We start from the raw sequence: 14835 nt of genomic DNA on the forward strand, positions 1-14835 counted from the left end.
AAGAAGGGTTTGTGGTGGGCCCATCCCCCCCAGTGGGGGGGTGATATCTTGCTTTTGTCTCTCTGTCTCTGTCTTTCTGGGGAGCACATGCACCCTATAGCAAAAAACTTCTCAAAAAAAGAAAAGAAAAAGGTTTTTGCCATAAGGGACATGTGCTTTCTGGAGAGGTGACAGAAAGACAATGTAAGGGAAAGTGAGAAATCACCTCCAGGAGGGGATGGCCACACTGAAATCCCTTCTCCTCTATTCTCCTGGGATTTTAGGCACACATGCACACACACCTAGCATGATTTCAAATCATCAGATCCGTGATTCAAATTGCCGTTGGCCACATGGGAGTCCAGTGCCTTAACCACTGTGCCATCTGCTGACCCCAACAATTAACTTTTTTTTTTTTTTTTTTTTTATCTCACACAGTGTTTGAGGGTGAGCAACTTGAGCAGATGATCTGACTCAGGTTCATTGATGAAGCTGCAGGCAAGCTGTTGGCCTGTGCTACAGATTCTTGAGACTTAGCTTGGCCTAAAAGATTCATTTCCAAAATGGCTCACATGGTGGAATGACTGGAAGCATTGTTTCTTGCCATGTGGGCATCTCCTTAGGGGGTGAGACTCCAAGAAAGAGTTTCTCTCTCCCATGAACTAGAGAGAGAGAGAGAGAGAGAGAGAGAGAAGCAGAGAGGGAGCACCCCCCGACATGGTCTTGATCACAATCGACCCCTCGCCAGCATGGGTCAAGGGAACTCAGGAAGGTCTCTGGACATGAACTGGGAACTTTCCACCATGGGTCAGCCCCTCAGAGTGTTGCATTTGACTGCTGCACCATCATCCAGGCCTCATAGTCTTTTAATAACAATACCTAATGTTGGAAGTGACATCTCATCACTTTTGCTGAATGCCATGTGTCACATAGGTCAGCCCTGTGACAGTGTGGGAGAGGAAAAACAAGGGTATAAATTCCAGAAGGCAGGGATCACTGGTCACAATATTAGAGGCTGCCAATTACAGATGGGTAGTTGAGGGAGAGGGTAGAAAAAAGAATAAAATGTCTTCGCCCTGCAGCATTCTGTCTGGTGCGAGAGGCAGTCGTGTAAACATAAACGCCCTACAAGGTAGTGGTTGTGTTATTGGCATTAACTGAGTGCAGAGGAAACATTGGAGAGAAATCTATTAACTCTGCCTGCGGGTATATGTAAGGCTTTTCAAGTACAGGTACACAGCACAGTGTCCTTACTCAAGAGCTGTCCTAATGATGCTTGATATTTGGTTGGCGTCTTTTAAAATTGAAGTTACTCATTGAAGTGATTTCCTTGGACATTAAAAATAATAACCTGTCCTATATAACAGCAATTTACTGCTTACAAAGTGCTTGCCCATGCATTACCTCCATCCACATAACAGCCCTGGGAGGTGGCCAGGTTTTATTGCTATTGTTTTCCTCCATTGTAGATAAACTGCTAGCGCTTAAAGGGACCAAGCCACCACAGCAAGGTCTCTGGGTGGGGACTGGTGGGTTGGGACTTGAGCCAGGGTTTCCCTCGTAGGAGCTGGGCATTTTGGCACCCACATCTTCCGTGTGTTCCTCGTGAGTTCTGGGTCCCTCATTTTAAAGCAGCAGTTTGGATGGTTTCCCCACACGAGGCATTTACTTGCCTATATCCAAGCTTATTTGCCACATTTATCCCTCAGTCACTTGAAAGAGTTTCTGCTCCTAAAGAAGCTTTATGAAGAAAATCATTCACAAAGTTCAAAAAATGTGACTTATGCTTTCATCAGCATTCACTGTGAAATTTCATTTTGCAGAATCCCCTGGGCGTTTGAACTTGCTCTTCAGGCCATTAGAAACAGGGACCCGGGCATCAAATCTTTAAGCACAAAGATGCATGGAGGACTTACAGTGGCTCCAGGTCTTGTTTGAGCCTGGCTGTTCGACAGGTTTGTTTTCAGGCCTTCTGAACAAGAGGGAAAAGGATTTGGGGTCCACACAGGTATAACTCTGAGGGAAGAGCTTGTGACAAAGAGGGTAGCATCCTGGGTGAGAGTGGGATAGTTAGAATAATTCAGGTGGGACCACTACGTACGACTATGGTGATCAGTTCACAAAAAGCAGCGTGTGGTGGTTAGATGCATGAGACTTAGAACCAGACCGAGATTTCATTTCGACTCTGCCTTCACTGGCTCTGAGATCTTCAGAAGGGTATTTACTCTCTAGAAGCTTTGGTGTCCTTTGTGTAAGTGGGGATAATAGTACTATCTTTCTCATAAGGCTTTTGTGAGGTTTAAATGAGATTATACATGTAAAGTGTTTAACACATAGAAATAAGCATTACAAAAATACTAACTTTTTTTTTTTTTTTTTTTTTTTTTTTTTTTTTTTTTTTTTTTTAAAAATTTTTGGGACCCGGGACCAGCAGTTAGCGTAATGGCTATGTTGCTGAACTCCCATGTAGTTGACTGCAGTTCAAGTCCTGGACCGGGTGGCTTAAACTCATGCTGGGCACATGTGCGTGTGTGCCCAAGATCCCGAGAGAAGAATGGAGGAGAAGGGATTGCAGCGTGGCCATTCCCCCTGGGGGGTGATTTCTCGCTTTCTCTCTCTCTGTCTCTCTCTATCTTTCTGGCAAGCACATGCACCCTATAGCAAAAATAACTCTCAAAAAAATAAAAAGAAAGAAAGAAAAGAAAGAAAGAATGTTGTCCTCCCTTATTATGGAGAGATATTGAATTAATGATGCATTTTAATATCTTTCAGAGATGATGATGATGATTTTTAGAGAGAGATTTTTGCTATAGGGCTCATGAACTCACTGGAAAAACAGAGACAGAGAGACAGAAAGTGAGAAATCACCCCCCCAGGCGAGATAGCCATGCCGAAATTCCTTCTCCATTCTCCTCCCAGGATCTTGGGCATGTGTGCACATGTGCCCAGTATGAGATTTAAGCCTCTGTGTCTAGGACTTGAATCACGGTTGACTACATGGGAGTTCAGTGACATAACCATTATGCCATCTGGTGGTCCCCAGAGAAAGATTTTTTAAAAATTTTGTTTCAATTTACCTTTTCTTTATACATGAGAGAACTTAGATATATGAGAATGAGAGAGAGAGGCACCCTCCACAGAGTCTGGACACACCGTAGTCTCCTTCCTTCAGTCTTCTAGTTTATTGGATCCCGGGCACTCACATGTGCCTGGTGTATTTCATGTTGACCTGTCTGGGGACTTGAACTACAGTCAGCATGTGGAATCCAGCTTCTCCTGAACAGCACATGACTGCTATGCCACAGAGCTGTCCCTGTGCTAACCTTGATGACGATGATGCCATGTATTTGAGTTGCGGCATGTAGGAGTTCATTGCTCATGAAACATTACTGCAGATGCTCCTTACAGTGGTATCTGTGAACAAGTAGGGGCTTGAGGGAGTCTTTGAATCTCTTAAAATCAAAAGGAAAATTTTATATATTGTATGCTTTTCTGGGAGAATCTCTGAGGAATTTATGACCCCAAAAAGATGAAAAAGGAAAGCTCATAAATATGTAGAATTCTTAAGTTCAATAATAATTTTGTTGTTGTTGAGATTTTTGCTATAGGGTGCATGCGCTCACCAGGGAGACAGAGACAGAGAGAGAGAGAAAGTGGGAAGTCACCCCCCGGGCTGATCCCCTGCGGCAGTCCCTTTTCCCTATTCTCCTCTCAGAATTCTGGGTGCCCACGCACACATGCCCAATGTGATTTTTCAAGCTGCTGGTTCTGGGACTCAAACTGTAGTTGGTCAGGGAACCAGCAGTTAGTGTAATGGCTATGTCGCTGGACTCCCACGTAGTCGACCGCGGTTCGTGTCCCGGACCCGGTGGCTTAAAACTCACGCCGGGCGCGTGTGCGTGCGTGCCCAAGATCCCGAGAGGAGAATGGAGGACCCGGGCTGATCCCTTGCGGCAGTCCCTTTTCCCTATTCTCCTCTCAGAATTCTGGGTGCCCACGCACACATGCCCAATGTGATTTTTCAAGCTGCTGGGTCTGGGACTCAAACTGTAGTTGGCCACGTGGGAACCCAGCGCCTTAACCAGCATGCCACCTGCTGGCCCCTCCTTCGTAATAATTAAAAGAAAATAAAATCACCAAAGTCTTGGCATTAGGAGTACACAGATGATCCGAGGCTCTCCTCGTTCTCCAAGAGTTCACAAAATAGTGAGATAGACTTAAAAGAAGCTGTTTCAGAGTGGCCTGTGATGGGTGCCCACTACCAAAGTCACAGAGAAAGGAGAGCTGGTGGGACAGCTTCATGGAGGAGGGAGTAGGCGGGTAAGCCAAATCAGGAGGCCCCAGGCAGATGGACTAACCTGTAGAACCCCTGCCCACAAAACAGTAAGATGCTGTATGTTTAAAGAAGCTGGCAATGCAAGAGCACAAGGTGTGAATGGCCCGACATGAGGCAGGAGATTCAGTAGAGGGGAGTTTGTGACCAGGCTTGGAGTTTAGACCTGGTCCTGTGATCCATTTGAAGGCACTGAAGAGTGGTGAGCAGAGGAGTGGCATGGTCAGAGCCACATTAGAAATAAAAATCTCTCTGCCTGTTGTATGTCAGGGAGACAAACAGTCCTTCCTCAGGACTGTGAACAATTAACTTACTTCCCAAAGTGGGATACATTGGAAAGTAAAAAGGAGAGTAATTAAAAATAACTGGTGGCATGGGGGTTAAGGTGAGTGGATCCTACATGGCCAACTGTATGGTTAGAGTTCTAGACCTGGTGGCTTGAAAATCAGGCCAGGCATATGTGTGTGTGTGTGTGTGCATATGCCCAAAATCCCAAGAGGAAACTGGAGGAGAAGGGATTGTGGTGTGGCTATCCCCTCTGGGGAGTGATTTCTCAGTTTTCCACTCTCTCTTTCTCTATTTGTCTATTTCTCTCTGGTGAGGGCCCATGCCCTATAACAAAAACTAAACAAACAACCAAACAGCAACAACAACCACAATAACAAACAGCAGTAGGACAACAGGCATGAACTGGATCTTTCCTGGGCAAACAGACAAGTGGTCGCCTGCTGTTGCCTGTGCTCGTAGTGTCATTTCCAAGAAGCCATTGTCAAACCTAATGTTAAGAACCTTTTCTCCTGTATTCTACGGGTTTTGTAGCTTTAGGTCTTATGTTTAGATCTTTGATCTATTTTGAGTTAATTTGCTTTGTTTGTTTGCTGTAAGGCAAGGGTTCAACTTCATTCTTTTTTGCATGTGGATACCCAAATTTTCACCTGCTGAAAAGACTTCCCTTTCCCCATTGAATAATCTTGTCACCTTTTTTGAAAATCATATGACCACACATGAAGACTTTGATTCTGGGGTGTCATAGTCCATTGTCTTACATGTCTGTCTTTAAGACAGTACCACATTGGTATTCTAAATTTTATTTTTATCATTTTTTATTTTGTAAAGAAGTTTTAGGTTCACAGCAAAGTAGAGTGGAAGGTACAAATATTTCTCATATACCTTTTGCTCCCCACTCCAAAACAGCCTATCACACTTCTTAAATTCTGCATCACAGTGGTGCACTTGCCACAAATCAAAGGCCATAGCTTTCCTTAGGGCTCACTCTTGGTGTTGCACATTCTAGGCATAATAACAAGTATTCACCATTACTATATTGTACAGAAAAGGTTCGCTGCTGTAGAAACCATCTGTGTTCTGCTACTCACCTCTCCCTCCTCTCCCACTCCTGGCAACCAATGATCTTTTTCCTGTTTCATAGATTTGTCTTTTCTAGAATGTCATCTAGTTGGAATCAAATGGCATGTAGCCTTTTCACATTGGCTTCTTTCATTAATAATATGCACGCAAGGTTCCTCTTTGTCTTTTTGTAGCTTAATAACTAATTTCTCTTTATCCCTGAAAAATATTTCATTGGCTATGCCAGTTTATGTGTCCATTCACCTACAGGAAGACATCTCAGCTGCTTCCAAGTTTTAGTAATTATAAATACAGCTGCTATAAGCATTCATGTGAAGGTTTTTGTGTGGACAAAGTTCAACTCACTTTAGTAAATACTAAGGAACACAAGTTCTGGATCCCATAGTAAGACTATGTTTAGTTTTGCAAGAAACTAACAGAACATCTTCCAAAGTGCCTCTACCATTTTGCATTCCCACAAGAAATAAGAGAGAGTTCCTGTTCCACATCCTTGCTACATTTGTTAGTGCTTGGAATTTTAGCCATTCTAAGAAGTGTGCAGTGGCGTCTCATTGTTTTATATGTTACTTAATTTTTGTAGCTTTGTTATGAGTTTTGGCATCAGAAAGTGTGAGACTTCCAGCTTCATTCCTTTTTCAAGATTATTTTGACTACTTGGGGTTTGCTTTAATTCCATATGGATTTCAGGATGGATTTATCTACTTCTGAAAAACTTAGAATCTTGGTAGAGATGGACTGACTCTGTAGATCATTTTGGATAATGCTGACAGCTTAAAATTATCTTCAGTCTGTAAACACAGGATTTCTACCCATTTATTTGTGTCCTCTTTAACTCCTTTAGGAACTTATTGTGCTTTTCAGTGTACAATCTTGCACCTCCTTGGTTAAGTTAATTCCTAGGGACTTTTAAATGCTATTGTAAATGGAATTTTAAAAAAATTCATTTTTGGGCATGGTGGTGCCAGCCCAATGGAAAAAAAATCATTTTTATGTAATTCATTGTCAGTGTATAGAAACACAGTTGATTTTTTTTTTAATTTGCCAGAGGGTATGTGTGTTTTCTGATGAGTCAGAGAGACGGAAGAAGTGGGAAAGCACCCCCCCCACCCCTTGGGGAATAATAATGCTGCTTAAAAAAATTCATTTTTGGGCATGGTGGTGCCAGCCCAATGGAAAAAAAATCATTTTTATGTAATTCATTGTCAGTGTATAGAAACACAGTTGATTTTTTTTTTAATTTGCCAGAGGGTATGTGTGTTTTCTGATGAGTCAGAGAGACGGAAGAAGTGGGAAAGCACCCCCCCCACCCCTTGGGGAATAATAATGCTGCAGTCCCTTCTAGAGGGAGGAAGTGGGAAAGCACCTCCCCCCACCCCTTGGGGAATAATAATGCTGCAGTCCCTTCTCTTCCATATCTCCCTATTTTTTAGGATTTGGGGCCAGCATTCACACTCACCCATGTGTTTCTAAAGCTGCTGGGTCCACATTTGAACCACATAGTTGGCCATGTGGGATCACCTCCTTCAACTCCCACACCTGGCTGACGCTCACAATTGGTTTTCATGTGTGGATATTTTATCCTGAAACCTTGGTGGATTTATTGTTTTAACAATATTTCATATAATCTTTAGGGTTTTCTACATATAGCATAATGTCATCTACAAGCAGAGATTATTTTACTAATTTCACTTCTTCCTTTCCAATGTGGATGCCTTTTATTTCTTTTTCTTGCCCATTGCTCTGGCTAGAATTTCTAATATTCTATTAAATAGAAGTGGTGAAACCAGGTATCTGTATCTTATTCTTGATTCTAAAGAAAAAAATTGTTATACTTTTATCATCGAATATGATGTGAGCTGTGTAAACAGATAATTTTTAAGAAAAGCTTGAAAATATGTAGGATTATGGGCTAGCCTGTCATGTGTGGTTAAGATGGCTGAGTCCCACATGGCTGACTGTGTGATTCAAGTCTCAACCCAGCGGCTTGAAAAATACACTAGGCACGCACGTGTGTGTGTGTGTGTGTGTGTGTGTGTGTGTGTGTGTCTGTGCGCATGCCCAAAATCCTAAGAGGAGAATGGAGGAGAAGGGATTGTGGCATGACCATCCCTCTGGGAGGTACTTTCTCACTTTCTCTGACAAGCACATATGCTCTATAACAAATTTTTTTTTTAATTAAAAAAAAAAAGAGGTAGGTAGGATTAGGAACATGCAATTCTGGGAACTATTTTAAAAATTATGTTCTTATGTATTCCCAGCACCTCATACAATGTCTGGCACGTAATGATTATTGGATGAATAGATAAATTTTTTTTTAATGGTGGAGTCTCAGGACTGAAAGAGCTAAAGGTATTTCTGAACTGAGGGTTGACCTGGTGTTCCTGAGGGGCATAAAGCTCGAAGGACAGCAACAGGGTGACAAAACATCATCAGGTCATCCACTGCCATGGGGCAGGCCTTGGCCCCTCATTGCAGGCAGCAAAGGCACTAGGCTCTGAGGACACTTTGCTTAGATACAGTATAACCCGCTTTTTAGAGAAAGCTCTCTGGTTATTTTCTTCTTCCTCTTTGCGTTAGCATTGAAAATAACATATGCTGTGTCTCTTTGTATTTATGAGTACTGAATGGATAGCATACAGCCCACTGGATGTGAAGAACGTGAGTGAGATCCTGTGAAGGGTGGAAGGAAGTTGTTGATGCTAATAGTGGATGTAACAAATGCCTCCCTTGGGCGCAGTTCTGCAGTCACGTGACCGATGTAAAGCGCTGGAGTGCGCCTGCCTCGGTTTTCATTTGGAATGGCTGGGGATCAACCAGCCCTCTGCTTTTGGACTTCTTACAAGTGAGTTCTAAATAGGAACTAACATCCTCACTTTTCTCCTCTAACAAGGTCGTCTAAGTGGCAGATTTAAAAAATACATTCTGTTAATGCAGACTTTGTTGGTAACTTTGAAAGGCATCAGGAGGGTATAGAAATAACTTGCCCTTTTGTCTCAGTGAGGGATTTTCTGACTGCAAGTAATTGAAACCCTACGGTGCTTTCAAAGAGGATTTTAGAATACCGCAAAGTCTCAGAACCCAAGGCTACCTTACAGGATCCAGGGCACGAGGGCAGCTGGGCTCACCAGGGCCTGGGCCGAGGCCTGGAAGCCTAGGAACCAAGGTCACTCTCATCTTGACTTTTCTCCCCTATCTGCTTCTTTCTTCTCTCCCCGCAGACTGGCTGCCTTTGCGCCTCTCTTCAGGCAACCAAGCACCGGTGCCCAGCTCTGGCTCGTTACCCTCCCAGGTGAAGGGCCAGCTGGAGCTGTGTAGCATCTTTTGGTCCCTATTCCTGGAACAGAGAATCTGGTTATCTCATCTTAAATAAGATAACCACCCTCGGTTTGTTCATTCATTAATTCAAAAAGGCTATGTTAATTCCAGGGACTGTTTTAGGCATAAGAGATTCATCCTGCTTTCATGGAGCTTCTCTCTCTCTCTCTCTCTCTCTCTCTCTGTGTGTGTGTGTGTGTATGAGAGAGAGAGGGACAGAGAGAGAGAGATTCTGAGAGCTTATTCATTTTTTAATTTGACAGAGGGTGTGTGTGCTTTCTGAGAGAAAATAACAGAGGGAGAGAAAGCAAGAAAGCACCCACAACCCCCATCGCGGGGTATAGCCATACTGTGACTCTTTTTCCTCCATTTCTCCCTCCTTTCTGGGTTTTGGGCACACACACACACTCGTGCCTTGCATGTTTTCAAGCTGCCAGGTCTAGGACTTCAGCTGTGCAGTTGGCTATGTGGGATCCAGCTCACATAACCACCAGGCCATAGGCTGGTTTGAGAGGTTATTCTGTGGGGCTGGGATGAGGATTGCAGTTTTCAGAGAAAGGAAAGTACAGGCTGGGAATTCAGATAGACCTGGGTTCAAATCCTAATTTCTCGCCTTACCAGCTTTGTGAGACCTTGGGCATGTTAAATGACCTCTTTGTCTTGACTTTTTAATCAGTGAAATAGGAATAATCCTTTGTAGAATAATGGTGAGGATTAAAGTGAAATAGTGCCTGTAAAGTCGGGTGTCTGCCACATGTATCAGAACTGCTGGGTAAGTATCACACCCATCCGAATGTGTTCCTTGTCTGTAAGATAGGAACGAAGCTCATCTACCTCACGTGCTCATGAGAGGATTAAGTTGTGTGACATCTGCCAGGGTGCCAGGAATTAGTGTGGAATAGACCCCCAGTGTGGTCACCTCTCCTCTGATTATTAGTCACATTTCTTTTTAGACCCCCAGTGTGGTTACTTCTCTTATTATTAATCCCATTTCTTCTCTTCCTTCCAGTTCCCATTCGGTCGACGCTTGCCCTGTGACATCTACTGGCATGGAGTTTCATTTCACGACAATGACATCTTCTCCGGTCAAGTGAACAAGTTTCCAGGTATCTGCTGTTGTTGGCACTTACAAGTGTTTCCAGGGCTGGATCTCAGGGTGTGCTCCTCTACAAAAACATGACAGTGTTTTGAGATCAAACTTGAGGACTCCTAATTGGGGATTGCTGCCCACACTGCTGCTGGGCTCGTTCCTCGAGAGGGAAGGTGTTGCGGAGATAATCAGGGCTCAAACCACTGAAGGCTTACAGCTGGGAGAGGGTTTAAAGATGCTTTCTTGGTCCGATTCCACCAGGGAAGAAGGTGGCTTTCACCTTTTAGGTTGTAGATATAGCATGGGGGTCGAGCAGGGGGCTGTAGTCTCTGAAAGAATGAGATCATTTCATCAACAGGAAATGAGTGCTAGAATTCTAGGACTATATTACAGAAGTGGATAGCAGCTACCTTGTTCTTTATTGTATTTGGAGGTACCAATTTAACCAAACACACCAGTCTGCACTCTGAATGCTGTAGGTACAGGAAGCCTCTGTCTTTAATCCAACAACATTGTCTCAATGAGACCTAGCCTACAAAGAGGATCCTAAGTGCTAGAAGAGTGCTATAGCCAGCATGTTAAGATAGTCCACTTCCCATACGTATTTAAAAAAAAAAAAATTGGGACCAGCAGACTGGGTGATGGTTACATTGCTGGATTCCCACATAGTTGATCATGGTTTGAGTCCTGAACCTGGCGGCTTGAAAACTCGTACCAGGTGCATGTGCATGCATGCCCAAAATCCCAAGAGGAGAATGAAGAAGAAACTATGGTGTGGCCATCCCCCCGGGTGGGGGGGGAGGGTGTAATTTCTCGTTTTTCATTCTGTTTCTCCAGTGAGTGCACATGCCCTATAGCAAAAATCTCTCTAAAACAAAACAAAACAAACAAAAAATCTCTACCACTTTCTTCTGCTATGATTACTATTTTTATTGTTGACCATTAAGTGAAGAGGGTAGCTAAGGATAGAGGCCTGCTTAGGGAAACAATTAGTTAAGCTGGGTATGATCCAGCCAGTCTTTCACTTATTTTCAAAAATTTTAATATATCACAGACTGTACTATGATGCAATAATAAATAACTTCTAAAAGAACGTCACCCTGAATCTCATCCCTCATTTAACAGAATGTTTCCTCCTAAACTTTACCATATTTTAGAATCATTTTTACATGGTTGAAGCCTCAATATAGTTGCCTGAATACAAGGTGTTTTATCTTAGTATTGTATCATTTGTTCTTATTTTAAAGGGCAAGTGAAATTATTCTTCTTTGATGTTCTATCCCATTATTTAAGGAAAAAATCTCTCAGAAAACCCAATATCATGCATCATACATGGTTAGTGAAGCCACATCCATCAGAGGGTTTTCAACTAAGCATGCAAACTTACAAGATCCCTTCGCTCAGCCAACCTGGCACAGATTCACTTAGAAGGATATAGGGCAGGGAAGACAGAGTGTCAGTCAGTGTCAAGCATTTCTCGTCAATGGAGTATATGAAAGAGTTCCATTGACTAATCTCTGGCTCCCAAGCAAAAGATTAGGTGCAGGGAGATGAGATCCACCTGGTTGGATGTGAGGTCATCTTGGATTAGGTGCTCCATAGAAGCTAGCATCCCTTTCTCTCTCTCCCTCTCTCCCTCTCTCCCTCTCTCCCTCTCTCTCTCTCTATTTCTCTGAGATTTTTGCCTTAGGGCACATGCACTCACTGGAGAGAGAGACAGACACAGTGAGAGGAAAAGTAAGAAATCACCCTCCCAGAGGGAATGGCCATGCCACAAGCCCTTCTCCTCCATTCTCCTCTTGGGATCTTGGGCATACATGCACATGCACCTGGTGTGATTTCAAGCCAATAGGTCCAGGACTAGAACCACAGTTGACCATGTGGGAGTCCAGCGACATAACTGCTACACCATCTGCTGGTCCCAAGCCAGCATCTCTTCTAATAACCCCATAGCCTAGCTTCCAAGGTTATGCTAAGCCAAAAGAACCACCAAGCTCAGAAAAGCCTAGAGCTAAGGCTCAGTTCACCAATCAGGGATCATTTCAACCTTGTCTAGTAACAGAGCTAACATTCTACCTTTATTGGTTTCCCAGGGAACAGAGATAGAAAGTTAACCCAAGGTCACATATGTTCTTAGAAAAGGAAAAAGAATTCTGTAAGGGTATGAGAATGATTCTTGCAGCCAGGGTTTTTGTGCACCAGGTTAATAGGATAGCTGTTATTTTGTCTGTCTTGCTGCTGAGAAAAGGATATTTTTTGATGTTCCTGAAAGGACTTATTGAGATATTGGGAGAATATAGTTTGGAAGAGAACGATTCTGAATGAGAACAGAGTTCCTAAGGCATGAATCATCAAATGAGGTTTCATCTACATTTTGTCCCCTTGCTCATGCCTCATCTAGTGGCTGAGAGTAGGAAAAAGCAGAAGCTATGGATCTACATTTGAAACACGGATGAGAAATACAGCAAGAAGTACCCCCAAAGGACTAGCTTCGTTATAGGTGATGAAAGAATATTCATTCCAAAGAAGCAAGTTTGTTACATCCCTTACTCTACATGCCGGGAATTGGAACATATAATTTTCCACTTTGCTAACAGCAATTAATTATCTTAATGACAAAGAAGGCCCTGGAACCTCCAGGCAGAGAGTAGAGTTGCCACACCTGCTGCCCCCCCCCCCAAAGACAGCACTTCTCAGCAGGGGGTGATTCCTCTCTGCCCCCCGAAAGACAGCACTTCTCAGCAGGGGGTGATTCCAGAACCATCTGTCCCTAGGCTCCAGTTTGTGTCCAAGCTTACCTTCCGTCTCTCACATTATCTCATTATTTAAGAAATGCATTTTCTATGCTTTGTGTATTACTTAGAGTAAGTTCTAGTGGATATGCTAAGCAAGCATAAATATTTTACCTGCTGAATAAATTGAGAACTTCTGGATCACATGAGGAGGTAATGGATTTTGTTTGTGTCAGCACAGTAGATTGCAGTTACTCTTCTAGGTCAAGTTCTTTATCCAAAATACACTATTTAATTTTTTTTTTTAGAGAGATATTTGCTATAGGGTGTGTGCACTTTTTGGAGAGACAGAGAGAGACAGAGAAACAGAAAGTGAGAAATCACCCCCACAGGGGAGACGGCCACACTGCAATCCCTACACTTCATTCTCCTTTTGAGATTTTTGGCATGTATGCACATGTGCCCGGTGTGAGTTTTAAGCCTCCAAGTCTGGGACTCAAACTACGGTCAACTACATGGGGGCCCAGTGACATAACCATGATACCATCTCCTGGGTTCCAAAATACATTATTATATCTTACCTGATCAATTAAGGCTTTCTATAAAAATAATCGGATTTGGATATGTCTCTGCCATAAGGAAATCCAGAATTGTCCACTCTCAGCTTACAGACAACAGTTTCTTGCTGTTTCAGGGTCTGACATGTGTGGTGGCATGGGCCGGGTGGTACTTGAGAGCCCACCCTGGCAGAGGGCTTCCATGAGGAATCTGTGGGAGTGGTCATCTGTCAAGCTCTAGACTGGTCTCAGAGAATACAAGAACAAGGAGAAAGACATGTCAAGAGAGGAGGAAAATATAACACAAATGTTATGCTAGAGGAAGCTTAGCATGCTGTCGGAGTTTGGAGCAAGGTCATGTGATCTAACCTAGATTTGCTGGGGAGCAGGCAGGGTGAGAGACCCTGGAGAGGGTCCCGGTGCATAAACTGAACCTCTGAGAATGGATCCCCATGCCAAACAAGGGAGCAGGGTTGGTGCAAAGACATAGAAAGCTTGGAGCACTCAGCAGAGGACACATGGCGGTGCTGGTCCGGGTGAGTGAAGTGAGTGGTGCGGTGGGGAGGTGACAGGCAGGGACCCGAGTACAGTGGGGAGCCACTGAGGAATGTGTAAGCCTGAGAGTGACTCTCCAGTGGCTTGCATTTCAGAAAGATCAGTCAGAGAGACACACTGGAAGTGGATGGAAAGGCTGAAAGAGCAAACAGAGGCACAGCCAAGAGGTTGCTGCTATACCCAGGCAAAAGATGGACTACTCAGGGCAGTGGGCACAGAGAGGAGGATGGATCTGAAAGTATTCATGTTTTCTTTTAGTTGGGTTAGGTAGGGTTGTGTGGGAAAGCCTGAAGCTCAAACTCTTACCCTCTTGGTTAATTCCAATGGGGTGAGACCCACCAGGGCTTAAGTCTCCAGAGTAGCAGAAGAAAGAACCCAGGCCTTGGAAGGGGTGGGAGGTAAGCCCTTAGTGTCAGAGGTTTTCCCAATCAATAGGGCAGCTCCTACTTAGGAACATCTAGGGATAGACCTTAGTGAGAAAACTAGGCAGGCAGGCAGCCTCAGCAGAAACAGCTAGGAGACAGCAGAACCCAGGTGCTGAGCTAAAGTCACAGGTAGGAGGACTCTAGTCCTTGCAGGGCAGGCTTTGGGGGGAACAGAAGTGAGGCTGGAAATGAAGGAGCTTTGGAGAGAACAAGGCAAAGGCAGGTCTATGCACTGTGAGGTACCCACTTAGGCACTGGGAGCAAAAGATAGGCTGCTGAAATTTGGGGACCAGCAATGCAGCCTCAGAGAAACAGGTAAAATTCCCCTTATTTAACTGGAATACAAAGTTGTACTCACTTTTTTATTTTTAATATTTTTTATACATTCAATCACTGTATATCATTACAGCATGCAAAGTACATTCCCCAACATGAACACATTGCACATTCTTAGGAGCGTGGAATTGATGGTTAGACCTAA

The 14835-nt window shown here is 43.7% G+C and overlaps 1 protein-coding gene across 1 annotated transcript in view; it reads left to right on the forward strand.

The window, feature by feature from the left end:
* TTLL11 (tubulin tyrosine ligase like 11) overlaps positions 1 to 14835 on the forward strand; it is a gene marked incomplete at its 5' end in the record, with an annotated part of 308449 nt that overhangs the window by 53715 nt on the left and 239899 nt on the right. Inside the window, 1 exon segment of the mRNA XM_006150515.2 lies at positions 10005 to 10101. Within this exon segment, the coding sequence (XP_006150577.2) occupies positions 10005 to 10101 (97 nt within the window).

This window comes from Tupaia chinensis, unplaced genomic scaffold, assembly GCF_000334495.1.
Source record: "Tupaia chinensis unplaced genomic scaffold, TupChi_1.0 Scaffold000289_1, whole genome shotgun sequence".
NCBI lineage: Eukaryota > Metazoa > Chordata > Mammalia > Scandentia > Tupaiidae > Tupaia > Tupaia belangeri.